At 41.6% G+C, this 20,825-nt stretch overlaps 2 protein-coding genes across 4 annotated transcripts in view; one reads left to right on the top strand and one right to left on the bottom strand.

Moving 5' to 3' along the window:
- GSAP (gamma-secretase activating protein) overlaps window positions 1-7,258 on the top strand; it is a 48,600-nt gene extending 41,342 nt beyond the window's left edge. For 2 of the 3 annotated variants that reach the window (XM_082762089.1, XM_082762088.1), the window contains 5 exons: window positions 726-845; window positions 2,096-2,157; window positions 4,074-4,178; window positions 4,335-4,428; window positions 5,474-7,258. In XM_082762089.1, the coding sequence (XP_082618215.1) occupies window positions 726-845; window positions 2,096-2,157; window positions 4,074-4,178; window positions 4,335-4,428; window positions 5,474-5,574 (482 nt within the window). In that variant the 3' untranslated portion in view covers window positions 5,575-7,258. The remainder of the gene's footprint in view (window positions 1-725; window positions 846-2,095; window positions 2,158-4,073; window positions 4,179-4,334; window positions 4,429-5,473) is intronic. The other variant, XM_082762087.1, reaches the window with a different exon arrangement.
- A 3-nt stretch (window positions 7,259-7,261) lies between these two features.
- The window catches only part of CCDC146 (coiled-coil domain containing 146), a gene marked incomplete at its 5' end in the record, with an annotated part of 67,824 nt that continues 54,260 nt past the window's right edge, over window positions 7,262-20,825 (bottom strand). Inside the window, 6 exons of the mRNA XM_082762067.1 lie at window positions 7,262-7,485; window positions 8,723-8,971; window positions 10,343-10,480; window positions 11,381-11,509; window positions 17,740-17,968; window positions 18,558-18,782. Of these exons, the coding sequence (XP_082618193.1) occupies window positions 7,282-7,485; window positions 8,723-8,971; window positions 10,343-10,480; window positions 11,381-11,509; window positions 17,740-17,968; window positions 18,558-18,782 (1,174 nt within the window). The 3' untranslated portion in view covers window positions 7,262-7,281. The remainder of the gene's footprint in view (window positions 7,486-8,722; window positions 8,972-10,342; window positions 10,481-11,380; window positions 11,510-17,739; window positions 17,969-18,557; window positions 18,783-20,825) is intronic.

The following is a 20,825-nucleotide window of genomic DNA, read 5'->3' as shown; positions in this document are numbered from 1 at the left end:
TTTAAGGATTAAAAGGATTAATCCTTCTAATGGCTCTTACAGAACGATTGAGCTTGCTGTCATGTTGTTAGCTGTAAGACCAAGGCCTAGCTGTAACTGCAGAATGGCAGAAGCTGATGGGAGGGTGTTCTGAATGTGATCAGAAAAAAATACCCTCCTGTCTGTTTCTGCTTTGTTCATCTGTTTGAACCTTTTTCTAGTTTGTATCTTCTGATCTGTCTTCAATCTGTGAAGCTGGTTTTGGTGTGGTTTTGGTGTACCTCAAACTTCAACTGTGTAGGGGCAAATGCTGCCATGTGATGGTGTCCTGCGGTGCAAGACCATCATCTGGCTGATGCTCAGTGGGGAACTCGAGTCTTAATGCAGCCTGTGGGAATGTGTGGGTGGCAGCCACATACAGAGCGTGGTGAGGCCTCAGATTTTGATTAACCGGGAGGAAAGGAGATAAAAGACAAATTAGTGGCATAATTTGGATATAAGCCAACAGCTTGGAGATATTTAATGCATGAAATGGCTGTTGTCAGGCCCCTCAGATTTCTTCCTCCTGGCAGGGTTGTTGTTGAGAGGGCTTACAGGATGCCTACGTGACTTTTGATAAACTGATTTCCTCACTAGCTCAAAGTGGTTAGAAGTTAGGGGAGTGCTGGCTTTAGCTAGAGTAATGCTAGTCACTAATACAAAGTGTTGAAAAAGAAAAGTTCCCAACGAGCTTACCTCTCTCATAGGTTTTCACACTCTGCACTTGGGGCTTGGCGTTCGATGTCTCCCTCTTCACACTCTCTTACACTATATCGACAACGGAGTTCTGCATTTGACAGAAACGTGTGTCAGGAAACTGCTGAAAGGTACGGTGAGTTTCTCTTGGGGGGTGATGTCCTTGCAGGCTTTCAGACTCAGACACGGGACGTACTGCCCAGGGGATTCAGCTCTTCTGCCAGTGTGCTGTTACAGTCGGGGTATAGCTGAGGGTGTTGCTCAGCTGAGAGGAGAAAATTTGGGCTCATACTATATCATACGATGTGACTGAGCATTATTGAAGCAGACAAAATATCTTCAGGGAGAATTTGAGCTTGCCATTTTTCCACTTGGGGATTTTTAGAAAAGTGAATGCTAATGATCACATGGGAATTGGGGGGCAGGAGGGAAGGTCTGTGATTATCCTTGGAAGTGTACACTTGCATGTAAGGATGTTAGTTTGCTCACTGGTGTCGCCTTTTGTTTTAATTAAGTTTGGGACAAGGCAATCTTGGTACTGGAATTAACAAATAGGTAGAAACTCTGTGCTGGGAAGGAAAAATTCAAAATAAGCAAACAAAAACCTACCTGACCCAGCTTCCCAGCATTTTTAGTAGATCATGAGTTTGTGTACTCCGAATGTGATGTATTCTAAATATCATTATGCACCTAAAGACAGGAGTTAAAACCAGTTCTGTCTGAACCTGTGTAGTTGTGAGGAATAGATCCTGTGCTGTTTGGGCCTTTTCCTCTCAGCAGGAACTGAGCAGCCTGTTTCCACAGAGGGGACACTGGGGATCATTGAGGTCTGAGGCTTAGGAATGAAATGGGGAGTGGGACAAATTAGCAGTTGTAGGCACGGTTAATATTACACACACATTAGTCAACTTGTCTAGGTAAGAAGGAAGGAAGAGAGAACTGTAGCGTGTTTCCTGAGCTACAGGAGCGCTGCAATATGAATCTCCAGCAGTAATGCATTTCATCACAGCTGCAGCCATGTTCTCTTGTAATGTACTGCTTGCTTCTCCTGTGTTAAGAGAAAGGACACAGTGTTTGTATTAGTCTGTGCCTGGTTTTTATAAGTTAATATTAAAAATGTGGGCAGATCTACGTAGTCAAAATGTGTTTGAATTACTGTACAAATTATTACCAAAAATGGTGAAATTATATACAAATATACAGAAAAACATTTCTATAATCTGTATAAATGTAAATAACTCTCCTACTAACCCTTGGGTAAAACTAAAATTTTCATTTTGTTACGGAGATACCTCTTGAGAATGTCTTCAGTGGAAATCAGAAGTTTTAGTTGTGTGTTTACCACCAAAGGGATTGGCTTTCTTTTTCCTTTTGCTTGTAGATCTGGATGACACGGAGAAGAATGAAAAGCTGAAGTTCAGTATTGTGACGAGGCTTCCTGAGGTACCTTTGGATGTTATTTCTTGGAATTTGGGAGTGCTACAAAATTCCTCCCTGTGCATAGGATCAAGCCAATAGAAGAGTTAGCTGCCATTCAAGCAGGGCGTAGAAATAACCCAAACCTCCAAAGTTTCTCCATTTGCTGCTCATAACTTGTAGGGTACCCTGATAACTTAAATCATAAATCTGTCTGTAGTGTTTTGCAGTGACCCTGCAAGAATCAAATTGACGAGATGGGTGCTGTTCTGCTGAGTACTCGTCTGCATAAAGCAATAAGAGTTTTATGTTAATAAGAGTTTTTAATAAGAGTTTAAAGGATTTCTGGATTTTTTATTTTTATTTTTTAGTATCCACAAATGTTTTCTCACTTGTGACCTCTTCGTCTGTATTTGGTTTATTCATTTTATCAAATATGTTTAAAAGCTGGAACAGTAAAGGCTGTAAAATCTGATCCCACCACAACCCTGCGGTGATGTAACTACAAGATTTCCCCCTTGGTGAAATCCCTCAGCCTCGCTCATGCAGCACGTGACTTGCTAGGCACATGCTGCAACTTGCTGTCGGTGCTTCTTTGAAGGTTTCACGAGAAGAGAAGATTGCCTCTCTCTTTTCCCTTTTTGCTGTTAGCGCACAGCACTGTGGAGGAAGTGCAACATCTGTGAGCAGAGAAAAACCAGGGATCCCCCTCTGGGAGTGCCCTTCTGTAGAACAGGCTTTTCTCAACATAAGCTGCTCATTGTTTGTTCATTATGGACTCGTACGTACGGTCCAAATGGCCAGAAGTGCTGCTTCAGTTTTCCCCTAACAAGGGCTTCTTTATTTGGCAGCAGTTTTGAGAAGGGGTAGGGAAGGAGGACTCCACAACATGTGCTTTGTCCTCTCTCTTGTTTTGGGCCCGGGTTAGCGAGTTGAGGTCATGTGGGGCCTCTGAGCTGTCAGCCCCAGGCCTGGTGGGTGGGGAACACCATTGAACCGAGCTGAGTGCTGTAGGGAACATGTACTGCCAGCTACACACAGTAGGCTCAGTGCCTTATTGTGTCTATTTAGAGCTTTGGGAAAAAATGTAGAGAATAGATTGTTTGCCCAAAAGGACACTTTGGGGTGACTTGGACTATTTTGAGTTCAGGTTACGTTCACTAGATGACTTCAGAAGCAAGTATTTAAGCAACATTGAAACCCTTCAGAATTTCCTAAATGAACTCTTTCAGTGGTCTGTGTTTCATTACATTGAAAGTGGGAGAGAAATGGATCTAGACTGGGAGAACAGCGGGCACAGCCAATTTCACAGCGTTCCTATTTGCTTGCTTTTTGCTTAGGATCGGAAACTTTGGGACACTTTGAGCACCTTTTGGCTTTGGGAATGTGAATCAATTCTACCATTTCCCGGGACAGTGTCCTAAATAATAGGATGTAAAATCTCTTCCTAGTGTCTCCTTGTTGGCATTCTGCTTTTGTAGGCTTCCTTCCACTGAGCCTGAGAGAAGCCCTGTTCTGACCAGAGCATTAATAAACGGGGCGTCTTTGCTATTCTTTGGGAGAAGAATGAATCTAAACCAGAATCAGTGTAAGGCATAAATGGTCATTTTAAGCCTCCGTTGATGCTTAAGTACACGTGCAAAGTTGGGCAGAGTTGATGGGGCAGAATGGTTGACTGAAACTTGCTGAGTAGCTGGGATTTGATTTTTATTTTTATTTTTTTTCCCATGTTCTGGGAGCGTGTTGTAAGCTCTTAGCTACTGGCTCTGAAAGGGTGGCTCTGTGGGTAAACACAATGACATCTTACCTTCTGTCATCAGTGTATAAAAGCAAATTTGTCTGTATTAAAGCCTGGATTTTTTTGATATTTTTTTCTCCTTTTTTCCCTCTTAAGTTTCCACAGTAATGTTTTATGTTCTCAATTTTTGGTTTATGCTTACTAGGCTCTTGGTCAAAAGGTCCGTCAGTTCTGGAATCATCCAATAAATGCGAATTTCATTGCACGGAAATATGTGAAGCTTCTGCTTGAGAAGCTAGGGAGTAGGCAGGTAAGAGCACATAAGCCCCGTTTTCTTTTCTTTATCTTTTTGCTCTGATAGTGTTGAGATTCCTGACCTTGCTGTCAACCATACCACACTGAAGGTAATGCTGAAACTTGGTACTGTGCAACTGTGTGAACTAATCTGAAATGTTTTCCCTTACAGTGTAGCAGGCCTATCTCCGAGAGACTCCCGGTCCCTGTAGAGTTTTTGCCACTTAACTACCTGACTAACATGCTGGCAGAGATAGAGAATCAAGGTAACTTGAATTCTGTACTTTGGAAGACCAGTAAGTGTTACTTTTTGCTCACGCTCAGCTATATCTTGACAATAACAGATATAGCTGGGTTGTAAAGCTCCAGTGCTGTCTGGACATGTAGGTTTGGGTTTCTTTCTGCTGATGGGAATTGTCAGAGCACTTGATCACTGCGCATCTTCTCATCCAAATCCTCTATGTGTTGAATTCAGTTGGCAAGCTGGCGCACGGAGTGGTAGGAGGTGTTACTCTGTGCCCGAATGGGGAGAAGGGCTCGTGCGTTATGTACGCAGTGTGGTGGCTAAAGCACTGCTGCTCAGCCAGTAAGCAGGGGCAGCCGCAGTCAGATCTTCCACCTCAGGGGAGAGTGCTCAGATCACTTGGGTGGGAGGTGCTCTGAAGTAACAGGCATCTCAGAGCAGTACCTTTTGGTGACATAAGATTCAGATTGGTTAGGGTACTTGCTTCATACAAGGAAACCTAAGCATCCAGAGACTTTGAATTCCACTGAAAAAGCAAGTTGCAGAAAGGAAGCATTATGCTGTGTAGTGTGATTGGCCGTGCCTTTACCAGAAAACAAATTAAAGTCAAGATAAGGACCCAAGTGCTAAAATAGAATTGCGTGTGTATGGACGTCATCCCGTTTAGGAAGGAAAAAGGAGCTAAACCATGTAGATGCATATGAGAATGTGCCCTGATCTATTTTATGTACTACATTGGACTACAAACATTGCCAGTGTGCCTAAATCTTGTTTTGGATCTTCAGTGTAGAATTTATATGGAAATCTGTAGCAGCCTCCAGTGAAGGTCCAGCTTTCCTCTATATGGGGTATTGTGTACTTGTATCCCACTAACAGGAAAGTTTCTGCCATGGGTGAGCATCCAGGCAACTGCACTGAAAACTGCTGGTGTTTTGTGTAAACAAAACCATAGTTCCACCTAACCCTTGCATTTGGTTATTGTAGGCCAAGATGTTTAATAGACTGTGGGACTTAGTGTACAGGAACACAGTTCTACAAATGCTAACTTGCTTATTGTGTTCTTCTAGGTGTGCATCCGTATGAAAAACAAGATCATGTTAATGTAAGGTTTGTGGAAGAAGCAGCACTGAAACACACTATGATGCTTTTGGGCCTCAAATATTCCTGAAGTAGCTTTCAACCGCACGTTAACTGTGGGACTTATAGAAGTTTTTCACACGGAAGTGTGCAACCCATTGTTTGTTCTTTTTTTTTTTTTTTTTTTTTTTTTTTTTTTTTTTTTTAATTTAAATGTCATGTTTGCCAAATAATCTGCAGGTTTGGGTAGCCAGCATTACTGACAGAACCTACTCAAAGTAGCATTTGGTCCAATGTATTAAGGCTGAAATTACTGACTTCTAGAGAAATCCTAGAGAAATGCATCTGACACAAACCCAGGTTTTCCAGTACATCTGTGGTTTTCAGTCTGAAGCCCTCAAATAAGGGGACCTAGTGGGTATCAGAACATGATGTAGAAATTGGAGTTAAAATAGTTGACAGTAATAAGAAAGACAATGCTGAAAAAGGTAATCCAGTTGTATAGTAAGAAGTTGACCACTCTTTCTCATTCAGATTAATAAGAGCGTTTCCTGGTGTGGTTTTGTAAAATAGGTAAGGATAACAAATGAGAAATGAGTTTTTGTATATAAGGCATCCATAATGGTGTATTTGTTCCTTGTGGTGGTGAGGTTGGGCTTCTGCCTCTGGAATTGGATTCTAAAATACTTGTTTTTTTATAATTAGGACAAAACGTAATCTCCTTAAAATGTGTGTGATGGGGTTTGTTGGTTTTTTAAGATACGTATAATATATTGAATGCAGTACAGGGCAAGAAAAAAATTCGTCGGAAACTTGCCTTCACAGCAGCTTGGACAGAGTTCTGTGTAATTCTTTCCTTCTAACTTTTGGTGTTACAGTTCAAACCTCAGCTTCAGAAAGACCTGATGGAGGTTTTCTCCTCTTCTTCAAATTTTTTTATACGTAACTGACCCAGGTTTGGGTTGTCTTTTTTTGTTATTGTTTTGTTTTACTTTTGAACTATGACATTAATTTCAAGTAGTAATAGTGGTTTGGTATGCAGGGAAAATCTTCAATTCCCACATGTGGGATTTCTGCAGTCTGCGTTGGATTGAAAAATAACTGGATCACAGTTTCAGACTGTTGAACTAGTGAAATGCATTGACAATTCAATAGATTTTCGAGGTTTTCACTACATCCTCTGATAGATACTCTGGGCAGTTTCCACTTCACTATTCCTTACCAGTTGAATGAAAAGATCCAGTTCTCAGAAGGGTTCAGTACACACTTGTGTCTCAGCAAGTTTATGGTCATTCCCTTGTTGCCATTACTGGAGAAATGTTACAGCTTTCTCAGTAACTGCATGGAGGGAAGGAATATTTTTATCAAAACAATTATTTTTTTCTGGCAATCCCAGACTGCAGAAAGCTCTGATGGTGTGTTTGTGTAAGATGTGGGGGCTTTGTTCGTGTGATATTAATAACCAGGGAAGACTTTCTAGGCTTTTTTAATGAAATGTACTATAAGAAATACTCAGATGCAATAAAATTTCACCTGGAAAATAAAGTATTGTGATAATTGGTTCTTTTTCTTAACATTTTAAAATACTGCACTGCATTTGGCATACCAGGCTCCTCCTAGCCATAAGGAAGGAACTTGTATCCCTGACTGTCTAGCCATGCTTCTGGCACTAAGTACTACTTTGCAGTATGGAATTTGGCTAAACACTAAGGGACATTCCTTCAATGTAGTGTAAATGCTGTTGATTTGTGAGATTCAACCATTGGTAATGGCCTCTCCTGCTCCGGATGCTGTCTTTTCAGATTTCAATTGGCTTTACAATTGGTTTTCTGAAGTGTCTCATATTTGAACCAGGTTCACTTGGCTTGAAAGGAGCCAGGGCACCATAGGGCCGTGGCAATGGGAGGCTGTATTCATCGTTTGGGATGTAGGCAGTTGGGCGCTGTTCTGCTGTTGTGTGGACACAGCCAGGCACTGCTGCTTGTTCCTCTTCTGCAGCCTGCTGGAAAAAAAAAACACATTTTGTTCACATGGTGCTTACGTGCTTTAAAAATGCCATCAGTACTCTTCTGAGCTCAAATACAGAATGCCCAACAGGGAAATACTAGTCTAATCCTTAGCAAACAGGTGAGTATTAGTTGTTTGTTGAAAAGAAGCATGATTTATTGACCGTGTAGATGGGAGCTTGTCCTTTTAATAAATATTGTATAGTCTGAACATGTTGTGCCTTTATTATTAAGAAGATGAGTTAAATGAACATATAAAAAAAAATGTAGAAAGATGCAGAAATTGCAAATATGCAAAATATGCAAAAATGCAGATGTAGAAATATGTAGAATATGTAGAAGTATCTCAGGAACAAGATAGTAGTTCTGATGCTTCAGAACCTAGGCTGTATTTATGCTGACAGCAGCTGTTCCTGTAACTGTTACTGCAACAAGCTCTGGTCCACAGTACCGAAAGGAAACTGAGTCATAGCAGGAGGAGAAGTTAATGACAAAGGGTTCTTATTCTAAACCAGTTTTACCGCAGCAATTCTGCGTGACTTTGGGTTCTTTAAATGTATGCACTGTGTATTCCTCCCCCAGCTATGTGCTTCTTTCAGATTTCCGTGGAGTGATTGAATGAAGGATCCATACAGCAAAAAGCTCACCTCCTACCTGCAGGAGTTCCCTCAGTTATACACATCTCAGTTGTCTGTGACTTTTTCTTCTCTGGAAATCTGCCATTGGTGGCAGTCTCAACTAAAGAGGTCCCAGCTGCAGCCAGCAGGGTAGAACTGGAAGCACTATTTGATCTGCTGCCCAATCTGATTTCTTGCTACTTCTCATGTTCACTGCATCTTGATATGTGGAGGATGCCAAACTTAGTTCTGAACCTCAAGCCCTACCTTTTGTGGCTTTACATCAAACTGAAAGCAGTACTTCACTGATGTCCCAAAACATTGTCACATAAATCACTTCAATGATTGAAAATAGATCTTACTTTGAGTGTAATGTATTCTCTCATTAAAGTTTGATGAGTTTGGTTCTAAGTGGTGTGCCAGGCTGTAGGTGTAGTTGCACAAATCCACAGGGTGCTGCTTCTGTAGTTGCCTGTCTGTGCCATCATCCCCACCAGCCCCTGGAGCTCTGTGGCTGTCAGCACACAGCTATGTAGGGAGCTAACAGCTCCGCCAGAAAGACGAGCAGTGAAAGAGGAGAAACTGAAGACCTGCCTGTAACAGAGCAAAAACTTACTCTAGCTCTGGCTTCAGCTGCTTCTTTATACACCTTCTCATTGCGTAAAATCTTCAACCATTCAATTTCTGTCTCCTTGGGAGGAGGAAGGCCTTGGTCTATCCTTGCTGAAACAGTCATCAAAAATTGTTCTTTGTCTCTCATTTCCTGCTGGAGTTTAATGGCAAGTGCTTGCTTCATGGATAACTCTGCAACAAGAGCCATCATCTTCTGGGTTCTGTCTTTAATCTTCTTCTGTAATTCACTTATCTGGAATAAGTGACAATTTTATTTTAGGTCTACCCTTTAGATGCTGGATGTGACACTTCAGTAAGTACAAGGTACACGAAAACAAGTCCAACTTGACTCTGTTTCCAAAAAACCCCAGTTCTATACTTAAAAATAACTTAGTGAAACTGTGTGTGTGTGTTTCCTGTGTACACTCTGAACCATAGAAACCTGCAGCATAAAAAGTCCCAGTTACTCCAGTGCAAGTTACGAGAAAGCGTGTTTGTAATTGTAATCTGCCATTTTCAGCCTAATGCCAAAACTTCCATTTACCTCAAGGGCAGAGAGAAAACCTAGATTCTGATTGAGCTTGTGCACAATTAACTTCTTATTGAGGTGTAACAAGTCTGATCCCTACAGGATAATTCAGTGATAATGTGGGCAAAGCTGTGCTGTGGGGTAAGTTATCCTTAGCAGAGTGACAGAAAAGGAACAAGATGGGAATCCTTGATTTGGACTGGAGGCGAGTTTAAATTAAAAAACAAACAAAACAAACAAAAACTCAGAATATTCTTAAATCTTTTTAAGATTTAAAACTGAATTTAAGATTAAAACTGAACTTTTGTCACACTGCCATTTTTACAGTAACTTATTAGCCAGTGGCCATAATTTCCCAAAGACAAACATCAGCCATGTTATTTCCCTTTCTGTAGACAATGAAAGATTTGCTCTAAAGGTGTTTTGATTTAAGCATCTCCCAGTGCCAAACCTACCAACTAAGAAAAAAGTCAACCCTGGCCTTGTTTTACACTAATTATGTCACTTTTTCATTGAGCTCTGCTCTATTTTTCGTTAAGGAGGTGGGGGTGAGAGGATTTTTGCTCCTCCACAAATAATGCTACTGGCAGCTAAAAGGCAATATCTGTAATTACGTAAAAGTAACTGCACTGAAAATTACATTTCTTTCCTACATGGTTCTCCTTACTTAAATAACAAACTGTCACATTTATCTTCTTTGCATTGGAGGCAATATGGGACTTATCTGGCTTTTCCTTTTTTTTTTTTTTTTTTTGGTTCACTGTTTGTGTTCGTTATGGAAAGACAGTTCAGTAAACATTCGAGAGGAGGATTCTTCCAAGTTTGCAAGCATTCAACCTGAGAAAGAACTAACATGTTTTGGTGCAACATCTATTTATGATGCAACCTTCTTTCTAAAAGAAACATTCCCAGTGCTGTTGCTAGGCCCACATTACTGTTATTACTAAATGTCTAATTTTTTATGGCTAACGTATGATTTGCCTATCAATAATCCCAGCCGCTAGTTTTGTAATTTGCAAGCGAGTCATCTGCCCTCTTGCCCAGCTATTTTGTTTCACGTAGGCCAGCAAGCAGAGCGTGCAATCCCCTTCTTACCCTTGTGGCTAAGAGCAGCGTGTCCTGCTGCCCGTTCCCTGCTGTGGCGCGGATCCTGGCTGTTAGCCGGGAAACGTGGTCGTAGAGGAAATCCATCTCCAGCAGCCTCTCCTCTTTCTGCACCAGCTCTACCTCTATCTGCAGCGAGAAGGAGTACACACAACACGGGTAAATGGCAGGGGAAGGTGCAGCAGGAGCTGTTCTTGGGGTTGGTTGGAAAGAGTTGACAGCTCCTGAACTAATACTGGCCAACAGCCATGTTCTTCACCAGCAATTTTCCCCAAATTTTCACCCAATCTACCCCCTACCAGGCAAAAACTTAAGGTTGTTCTCAGTCTTCCAGATTTTCCATGTCTGCCTGGGCCCTTTAGGTGGACTTGGGATTACACTGACAATATTACTGCCTTGCCATGATTTTCCCAAGAGCAAGTAATTTTTTTTCAAAGATTTTTTGAAGTATCAAAACCAGGTGTGTGGCCCTTTGCCTGGCCTGGGTGCCATTTAGGGAATGGGCTATTTTTTGTCTCCTTGTTGTAGTGGAACCAAAGCAGTAAAGCCAACCCTTGATAAGGGTGTTGTGTTTTATCCTAATTTGTGTGGATTGTAAGAGGACAGTGGGACTGCCTCCGTGTCACAGCGCGGGGGCTGTGGTGGGGCAGCTCAGCGCCACTTGCAGAGGTTGGACAGCTTCACTCATCGGTTTGTCATTTTGCATTTACTGTCCTCTGCCCCATTTTCCATGTCAACCCTTGAGTGCATTTGGAGGGGCTGTGAAGTGCCGATGATGTGAATTAACCAGCTGAGGGAGGGTGATGTAAGCCAGGTGCTCTGCACAGAGCCTGCCGGCCTCTGCTGGGGGAAGTCAACATCCCCCACATCCATTTTTCTTGGGAAGCAGGCATAGGGCTGCAGTTCCTGCTAACCAGTCATAGATATAGTAATTCCTCTTACAGAATGCCTATTTTAGAAATGAAAAACATTTGCTTTTTCTAAATAAGGTCAATCAAAGTGCAATTGGGCAGTAAGAAGAGGTGCTACCTGTTCGATCTTCTTTCGCAGTTCGGGTGGCGATGGGTCCGTCCCTCCCAAGTCTCGCTTTCTGCTCTCATTTGTAGGGTCAGCAAGGATTGCCTCCATCTGTTTAATCCTGTCCTTGCACTGGGAATACTAGCAAACAAAAACCCACAGCAGTTACTTGTGCAGACTGGAGGCAAAAAGCCCCGTTATTACTCTGTGAGGGGAGGTGGCAGGTCCTGGTGTGTCTGATTTCCTGCAGTTTGCTGTGTGGTTTGCAAACGAAGCAGATGGGGCACACGGCTCTCAGCCACGCTCGCTGGCTGTGCCCGGTCTTGGAAGCAAGGCTCTGGCCTTGGGGGAGCATTTGGGGTGCAGAATGATGCTGCTCAGACACTGAAAACGTTTCCCTATGAAACCAGAGGTGGATGGTGGAGATACAGCATTCTTACCTGTTGCTAATGAACAGGAATTTACCTTCCGAACATCTTTGGAAAGTTAGAAAAGGGCAGCCATGGGGGGAGCTGATGCCTTCTTCAGCTTCTGCTGGGTGGCCTGGATGAAAGTTGGTTTGTCCCAACCTACGTCCTTTGGGCTGTGCCAGGGCTGTGCTGAAAGCTGCTCTCTGTGGGCCCTCAAGGCCAGGCTGGATGGGGCTTTGGGCAACCTGGGCTGGTGGGAGGTGTCCCTGCCCATGGCAGGGGGTTGGGACTGGGTGGTTTTTAAGGTCCCTTCCAACCCAAACCATTCTGGGATTCTGATTCTCACCGGTGCCTGCCTCCTTCTCCCACCCCAGTCCCTGCCACCTGCTGCCCTGCGCTCAGCCCAGCCCCATGGGTGCCACCAGGACATGTGGCAGCACCTGCTGGGCTGGCAGCCTGGGCATCCTGGTGCCCTGCTGCCAAGCACTGAAGGTCTCGTGCCTGGAGGCTTCCAGATTTTCTCTGCTCGAGTGCCTGGATGTGCCTCGTATCCTGACGTGACTCGGCAGTGACACCGAGTGCTGGGAGCTGCGACCCAAAGCGCAGGTGTTCCCTGACCCTTCTGACGTGAGAAGCTCCCAGGGAAAGCCACTTCCCAGAATACACAGATGGAAATCCATGTTCCTCCCTGAAAGTGTCCGGACTTTCAGGACTGACGATGGTTTTTGTGCGTGTTGATGCACAGCTGTCTGTCAGCACGTTGTCACACACCAGGACATGAGCCCCGCGACTTGCTATAAATGCTATCCTGCAGCTACAGGGGATGACACGGTTATGGAAATAGTGGTCACTGGCTCTGAAATCTATGGAGGGTCACCAGGAATACAGAGTAAATGTTTAGCTGTTGCTACAGGGATGGGGCTGTTTTACTGAACTGAACAATTTGTGTTTAACTGCAAAGGGAAAGCTGACGGGTAGCTGTGTGTGGTGAGGAGCAGCAGCAGGGTGCTTGCTCTAAACACCCCTGGCAAAGTGAAATTGTGCAGATCCTTCTTTTTGTCTAACAGCCAACAGTAAAAACCTTAAATAACTACAATTTCCTCATCAAATCATGATTTGGCTTAAAATGTATGCCAGTCAGTATGCAACTGGTTTCAGGGGTACTGCAAGATTTATTCTTGCTTATGCTTTAATAAGCAGCTAAAACCCAAGCCCAACAGCACACAGAGAATTACAAGCGGAAGAATGGGAGAACAGGATGAGCACAAACAACAGGATGCAGTGATGCTGCCAGGTATTTTGTATCTAGGGACAAATCGTTCAAACACTAACTCAGCTGCAAGCACCTTGTTGGAGGCATTGTACCCATAACGAGAGCAGGGACAGCTCAGCGGGTCACATTTTCCAGGACTGAAAGGTTACTCTAGGGAAGAGGGACTAATGCAGAACAAACACTGTCCAGGAAACCAGGAAAACAAAAATCTGTGAGGGGTTTCCTGTTAAATACTGGACTTACTTTCAAATGCAGAAGGAATTGGGGTTGATTAAATGAAGACTAACCCAAACACAACCAAAGCACATTTGGTGTCAACCATGATATTATGTGTCTGCTTAAGTAATGTGATAGGAGGTACCTTTATTTTCTCTTAAGCTGTGTCATTTTCCTTGGACAGTACTTCAGCTAAGCTCTAAGAGATTCTAAGTCTTAAAGCCCCCCAAAAGGCCACCCTTCTTTCCTGGAGAGCATTTGATACAGGGCATAGGAAAAGGCTGTACAAGAGAGGCTTGCTGTGCTTGATTAGAAACAGTCAAAACAGGAGGAATTGCTGAAGAATAAAGAGGCAAGAGGAAGCACGTACCAGATAAAGGGCTGCTCTGAGAAAGTGGAGGGGATGGTGCTTCTGGAAAGCTCAGAGGAGGCAGGCGAGGTGCCTAGAGCACTAGAATAGGGCAAATATCACCTGTTTTTAAAAATGGGGGGAAATGGAGGTACAGAATTATAGATAACATTGATAACTTCGCTTTCTGATGAATACATCTGGAACAAGCCATTCAGCTTCCTTTGTAAATAGCTAAAAAATAAAAAGGGTGTGGACATTGGCCAGCACAGTCATGCCAAACCAGTCCAATTACCTACTGTGAAAATGTAATGGGTATGTGGATGAGAAATGTTAGGTATCACGCAGCTTGGTTTTTACAGAGCTTCAACATTGTTTTATATGATATTCTCATAAACAAGCTATGGAAATGGTCTTGATGAAGATATAGGGTAAGTACTACATCAGTAGTAGAAGGGTAAACTGAGAGAGACTGCAAATATTTTGGAGGAGACGATTCAAACCCCAAATGATCTGAAAAAAGGTTTGAACAAATGAAGTTATATCAAATGACACATGCAAGGTGCTGCATGTAAGCAGGAAAAATTATCTGTATGAATACAGAATCCAGGCCAACTAATTAGACACCTTAAAACAATGGCCTGGTAGTTAGGTACACTTGCAGGGTGAATGTGAATCAAGATGTGCTGCTGCAAGAAAGGCTACTGCCATACCTGGATACATAAGCAGAATTAAAACCAGCCAGATGTCTGAATGAATCCTTCCACTCTCAGCCACTGCTATTAGACACTGTGTGTCAAGGAAAAAAATAATAAAATAGAAAAAGAAGACAGAAAAGAAGAATCTAAGCCACATTAGCTGTAAGGACTGATGGAAAGGAGTAAGGTTGTGTAACCTAACAAAAGGATGGGAGAGGAGCGTGATTAACTTTATTCCATAAACATGAAATGCTGCTGCAGGGAGGAAAAGAATGATCCATTTGTCATGCCCCTGGTGGATGGAAGAAAAAAAAATCAATAGGCTTACATTGCAGCAAGAAAGCATCAGGCTAAAGGTTAAGAAAATCTTCCTCTGTTAAGGATGTACTGGGATAGCTTGCCCGGGGAACTGCATTTTCCATCAGCAGGGGTTTGAAAGACCAACTCAGCTCTCTCAGGAAGAGCAGAAAACCCCACGCAGGAGCAGCAGCAGAAGCAGGATTTTCTCAATAAACCTCTCACCTCCCCACTAGCCCTGGTTTCCTGCGACTGATAATGTAGTCTGTAGATTTTCATGGGGCAGTATTAAAGCCTGGATACGTTTTTATGCCAAATGCCTCTCTGAGATTGTCACTACATTAGCTCAACTCTGAGGCATGAAGGTGCCACCTAGAGCACCCTGCCAGCTCAGTGGCTCTGCTTGTTGGACTAATTAATGATTGGTGCCAAGTATTTCTCACTGATGCATGAAGGCAGGCTGGTTTTCATGGGTCATTTCAGCCAGCAGGAACAGTCCCTTCATGTGCAGTCAAAACTAAATGGTTTCACAGTTTTAAGCCCATGGAAAACCACCTCGGAATCTCACCAGGTACTCTTTGTGTCAGATGAAGTACTTTGAAATATTTCTAATGCTTTACATTGATATTAACAAAAATAGCTGCTCACATTAGTAGCACTGGCTTAGAACAGCTCTGGTATTTTATTAGATAAAATCTATTCACCAGCATCACGTTCTTTTGTGGAAATGAGCAGCCTTTGGTGGAAAGCGTAAGAGTGGCACATCCGTGAGCTTGATGATTAAGCAGCTCGTGTGGAATAGAGGTGACCCAGATGAAATTTTTGTTCTAGACTCACACAGCCCCCATCTGTGCTTTTCCACTCTCCATTTCTATCAGATGCAAACAAACAGCAAATATTGAAATATTTTCTAATTTGTGATGCTGAAGCTGGTTTTCATTTCAGGTCCCTTTATATTTGAAGTATTACCATATATGAAATTATATCTGTTGTTGGAAGATCATTCAGCAAGCAACACCAGAAAGCTTAATTTACCACTGGACTGAGTAAAAAGAAAGAAGTTCTGGGGAAATGTGAAGATTGGGAAATGCAGGAAAGGAAAAAAACAATACAGAAAAGATGACAAAGTTTAGAAAGTACTCAAGACTTAAGAAGACAGGAAGGGTAGGAAAGGGGGAAAAGAAAATTTAAGAAGAGCAGGTACAGAATTTGTCCTGCTTAATTCAGATAGTCTGAACTGTACATGTACATGTATTTCAAATGTAGATGCCTTCTGAAGAACCCTTCCTACATCATTCAAAGTTTCCTATGCAATCAAAGGGGAGAGGTAGGTGTCTCCAGGATAAAGACCTCCCAAGAGGAACATTTTGCTTGCCACATAAGGTTATTGGGATCTCCTCTGTAGGCAAGGACACCTAACTCTTTCCATTAATAACCAGACCATACCCATTTATATGGATAATTTGTCCTGTGGGCTCCTAACATGAGCTTAAAGTTGGAGCAGCTGGTGACAACTCTTCAGGTTTCAGCTTGGCGTCTGAGGTTGGATTCACAGACAAGACGAGTGATTTAGGTCTGTATTGAGCACACCAAGTCAGAGTTTTGTGCAAATGAGCATTATAGTAAAATGCTCGGCACATTGTAACAGAACTGAGTTGGATTTCAACGTGGGGCCAAAGCTGTAACCTGGACAGAAATTAGTGAGCTGAATTTTGCAGCCAACACCAGAATTCAGCTTTGGGCTTATGGCTTTTATTTGAATCATGGAGATAAAGCCAAATGGTTTGAAACTGTTTCTCACTAGACATAATGGCTACTGCCAGCAGGAGGAACAGCACTAACGCTAGAATGGCTGAGTGCAAGGAGATGGCTGTGTTCATGGCCAATTTGAACCATGTAATATGGCATCAGTAACCATAGTATTTAGTTACATTTAAAAAGCTGAGACCCGAATGTTTGATTAATCATTGTTGTGAATATTGTTCAGTGACAAATCTTTGATTTGGGAACATTTACTGAGACTACTCTGTGCCTCCCAACACTATTTTCCTACTTTTTAATTTTACACTGTTATTGCAAAAAGATGTAAAGAGTCTGTATCAGCAGCTTCTCTTTAACTGTGACTTCACACGAACAATCATCATAAAGGAGAAAGTTTAAGGAATGCAGAACACAAAAATCAAAGTTTCACTGCTGACTCTCAGTTCACAGAAACTATCTGCCTGTCATTGCTGCATTTGACTCTGTGACTCTCAGCCTCATTCTAAGTCCTACCTTTAAACATCTCTTATTTTCTTCAGTCTATCACGTTGTTTTCATACCTTCTCTATTCATCATTGAAATCTGTAATTGCACTGTACAGTTCTTTGGGGTATGATTTGTGTAAGGTATTATAGAAAATTTTATTCTTTTAGCAGAGCATGTAATTTCTTTAAAAGACCAAACGTAACAGAATAGTGCAAGCACTATTTAACAGCGAGTCACAGCTCCCATCAAGCAATTACAGATGGCAATGGTACACCATACTTTATTATTTTGTGCAGGCACTAGCTGAGTATATATGGAAAAAATTACCATCTGGAGATAAGGTCAAAAGTAAATGAGCCATTTCAGAAAGCAAGGAAAGAATGTCCAGAACAATGATGAACACTGCAGTTTGTTAATTGTTTAATGTCATGTTGTAACTAGAACTAAAACTTACACTGTTTTTGTGTAGAAGAAAATGTACGTGGCTTCATTGTGGGCAGCAGAGTTTCCAGAGTAGGCTCACAGTCAAGTGTGAATTGAGTTATTATTTCAGGAATTTGAAGACCTAAGTATATCCCCATCCTTCCATCTACCCCCATCAATACAGTTTTAACAAATTTTATCTCCATTCCCATTTTTTCCCCATGACTACTCTTCTCCAGTTTAGTCATGCTGACATTTACAGCTATGGGGAGGACCAGCTGAGATTCCACAGCCAGGCAGTGTTTGGTATGTGCAAGGCAAAGTGTCAGAGTCATAAGCTAGAAACTCACAAATTTGATGTTAAAAGCATGCAGCAGTGCTTTGTTTTAAAATACAGAATAATTCAAGCAAACAATCAATCAAACAAACAGAAAGGTAAAGGTTTCTTTCCCACCAACCTGTATCTGAAGTACCACCAAATCTGCATCCAGGGCTTTCTTCGTTGGTAGTGCTTTAAACAAAAATTCAGTCTGTCTCTTCTTCTCAGCTACCTTCATCTTCAGAAAACTGATCTTTTCATCCATAGCTTGCATCTCAATATCTCCATTTCTACACAACATCTCTTGCATGTTTATTTTTTCATATAAAATGCATACCTCTTCTTCTCGACTTTTGAGCAGAAGACCACTGCAATAAGCCCAAAATGAAAAGGTAAGACTTAAAAATTTTTGACTCGTATTCAATGTATTCCATTTGAGAACATAACTGGCAAGCTTGGAAGATGATAGTAATAATCTAGGAAAATGTACCAAATGTACTTTAAATAGAGAACAAAATAATTACAATGTGAAAACTAGAGAACACACAATTGCAAAGGTTACCCTGGTGTTTCATATGATTTTTAAAGCTCTTCTGGCTTCTGTCAGCATTCCTTTTAAAGTGGATTAACAGGCTCAGAGAATTCTACAACCGTATTTTTATACAAGAGACGTACACAAAGATCAAAAAGAGCAGAAGGCTACAAGCTCTCCAGGCATTCAGTAGATTAGATTCTGTAACAGTTCTGAAGAACAATTGTCTTCATCCATGGAGGAACAGCAAACACCTGTATAATGCACAGCAGCACTGGCACTGCAGTGAGGTGGGCTGTTTATGAAGCACTGGAGTAAGGCAGCCCTGTAGTATTCCTAATTAGACTTGCTCATAAGTTGAAAAATATTGTTGACTGATGAATTTCAAAAATACACATTTTATTACATCAAATTTACACGTATACCTCTCATTTTTCTGCTGAATAGCCCTTTCGTATTTTTTGCGTAGCTGCACAATTTCCTCTTCATTGCGGGAGATAATATTGGTAAGTCTGTCAAGATCCAGAAGCTGTTGCTTTTTCTTTTCTTTCATCTCATCCATGACTTGTTCAAGTTTGGAGTAATCAGTTTTGAGACTGTCTTTAATTGCTACATTACTTGTATTCTTCAGATATTGCCTCTGCAGTATTCTTTAACGTAACAGAAAAGCAGGAAAGTTTTTAGTCCTTTTAAATTGAAAGTAATTTCAGCTATTAAAAACAGAGCTTAAACTAAATCCTAAAATACACAAAGGGTCTTCTATGTCACTCTGCTTGGCAGACACACTACAAGAGGTAGAAAGTCCCTCTGAGAACAGCTTCTCTGTACGAGTTCTTTCCAGCTTGAACAGATCTGGATTACAACCCAGCTAAGTGCTTTAAATGGAGCCCTGCACCACAGCTCTGTCCTTTACTGGGTAGCCCAAGGGGCCATAAGGAATAAATTTCAAGAGCAGAAGTATAAACTATGATGCATATTCTCCGTGTGTAAAAAACCTGTCCTTCTCTCCATTTTAGGAGCAATATTTAAATAAGGTCTCTGAGTTTATAGCACACTGCAACACAAGAACGAACATTATCAATCAATGAGAAACAAAACAATCACAGCATCAGATCAGTGACAAGCTCCTATTACAGATCCCTAAAAATGAAGAAAGGAACACATTATTTCAAGAGACCCTGCTAGCCTTTGGACGATGGTCCTTTGCTCTAAAGACAGCTTCTTGTTGCCACATGGGTCATTTATTTGCTAACAAGGAACTTAGACTTTCTGCATTTAATCTGTGGTAAGCATCATTTCTTGAGCAAGACACTACTTTAGCTACACTGGGAAGATATTAATGTCAAAGTATGAAAGAGGTAGTGAAAGAAGAAGCATTGTCCCCTGATAAAACACAGAACTGCAAATGAAATGTCCCGCTTCCCATCCTTGGTTCCAGCATTAAGCTGCTGAATTACTCTGTGCAAAGTTGTGAGCTTCTTTCTGGTTCATTTTGCCTGTATGCATAACACTTTCCAGGTCCAGAAGGTATTACTGTATTGAATTAAACCTTTGCAAAGCAAGTTTGAGAGTGAAAGAATGGCAGTATTGCAGAAATGCAATGTATTATTAAATAATTTATGAAGAGCCTTTATCTTTTTGGACTGATGCTCTGTCCTCTAAATTGTGTAGCTTGCAGTTAAGTCAGGGATACCATGATACTATGGTATTAGTATTAATAATTATTATTAATAGTATTATAATTACTGGGATTAGAAATGTTTCCCATAGGGTAAAAAATTAATGATAATTCATTACCTTTACCTACTTTTAAATCCAGGTTTGCAGAAATCAAAATGTCTGTTGGGTCTCTACTGCAGTATGGTCCAGTACACAACAATGAGTTATTTTGGATGTCTAGACAATATAGATACCTGTCTTTTTAGCATTTCTTCTCCTTTCAGCAGGAATTTATTGGGAAGACCTCAACAATTTTAGCACAAAATGTCAGCTTGTGCATTTCAACAAAATGACTTAAATCAGTGAAGTGCCACTTCTTTTCCCTCTTCCTCCAGCATGACTTTGAAATAAAGCTACGTGCAGATTCAAAATATATTTTGAGTGAGTGTACCCTGAACACATTCTTAGGTCTGGTTGTGTAATTTTTTGTTGGCACCAGAAAACAAAGTGTGGGGCAAAACAAATTTTTGTGCTGCTCTGCATACACAATTAACTCTTTGCTAGCTTCCTGCTTTCCCAGCTTCCAATCTCAGAGACATTGTCATTCCGTCTGTATAGCACCAAGCAGAGTATCATCACTAGGATGACAAAAAGACTGCAAAAGGGCATCTCCACTAAACAGTGATCCAGGAAAAAAATAAAATAGAATCACACCCCAACTGCTCCTCCTCACCCTCTTTGTTGTCAATGCAAACTTAATTAATTTTGATTAGGATTGTCTGGAAATCGAAACCATGTTTTGTTTGATCTGAAATAGATGTTATCCTTATAGGCTTCCGTTTGAATTTGAACCAAGAAACCTAGTTCTAACTTAATAAGTAGGCAGCCACGTTACTAGCTAGTGACTCCTCTACTAGTACCATGCAGCAGCCTGCTGTGGAATCGCATGTTTTGGACCTCATTTTTGCCTAAGGATGAGCAAGTAAGAGTACAACAGTGTTGTTCTTATTCAGATGCTAGAGGCTCAAGAACTG

Source organism: Aythya marila (assembly GCF_965140915.1).
Source record: "Aythya marila genome assembly, chromosome: 1".
Taxonomy (NCBI): Eukaryota; Metazoa; Chordata; class Aves; order Anseriformes; family Anatidae; genus Aythya; species Aythya marila.
Note: the sequence above shows the minus strand (reverse complement) of the source record. Positions and strands in the feature narration are given on the sequence as shown.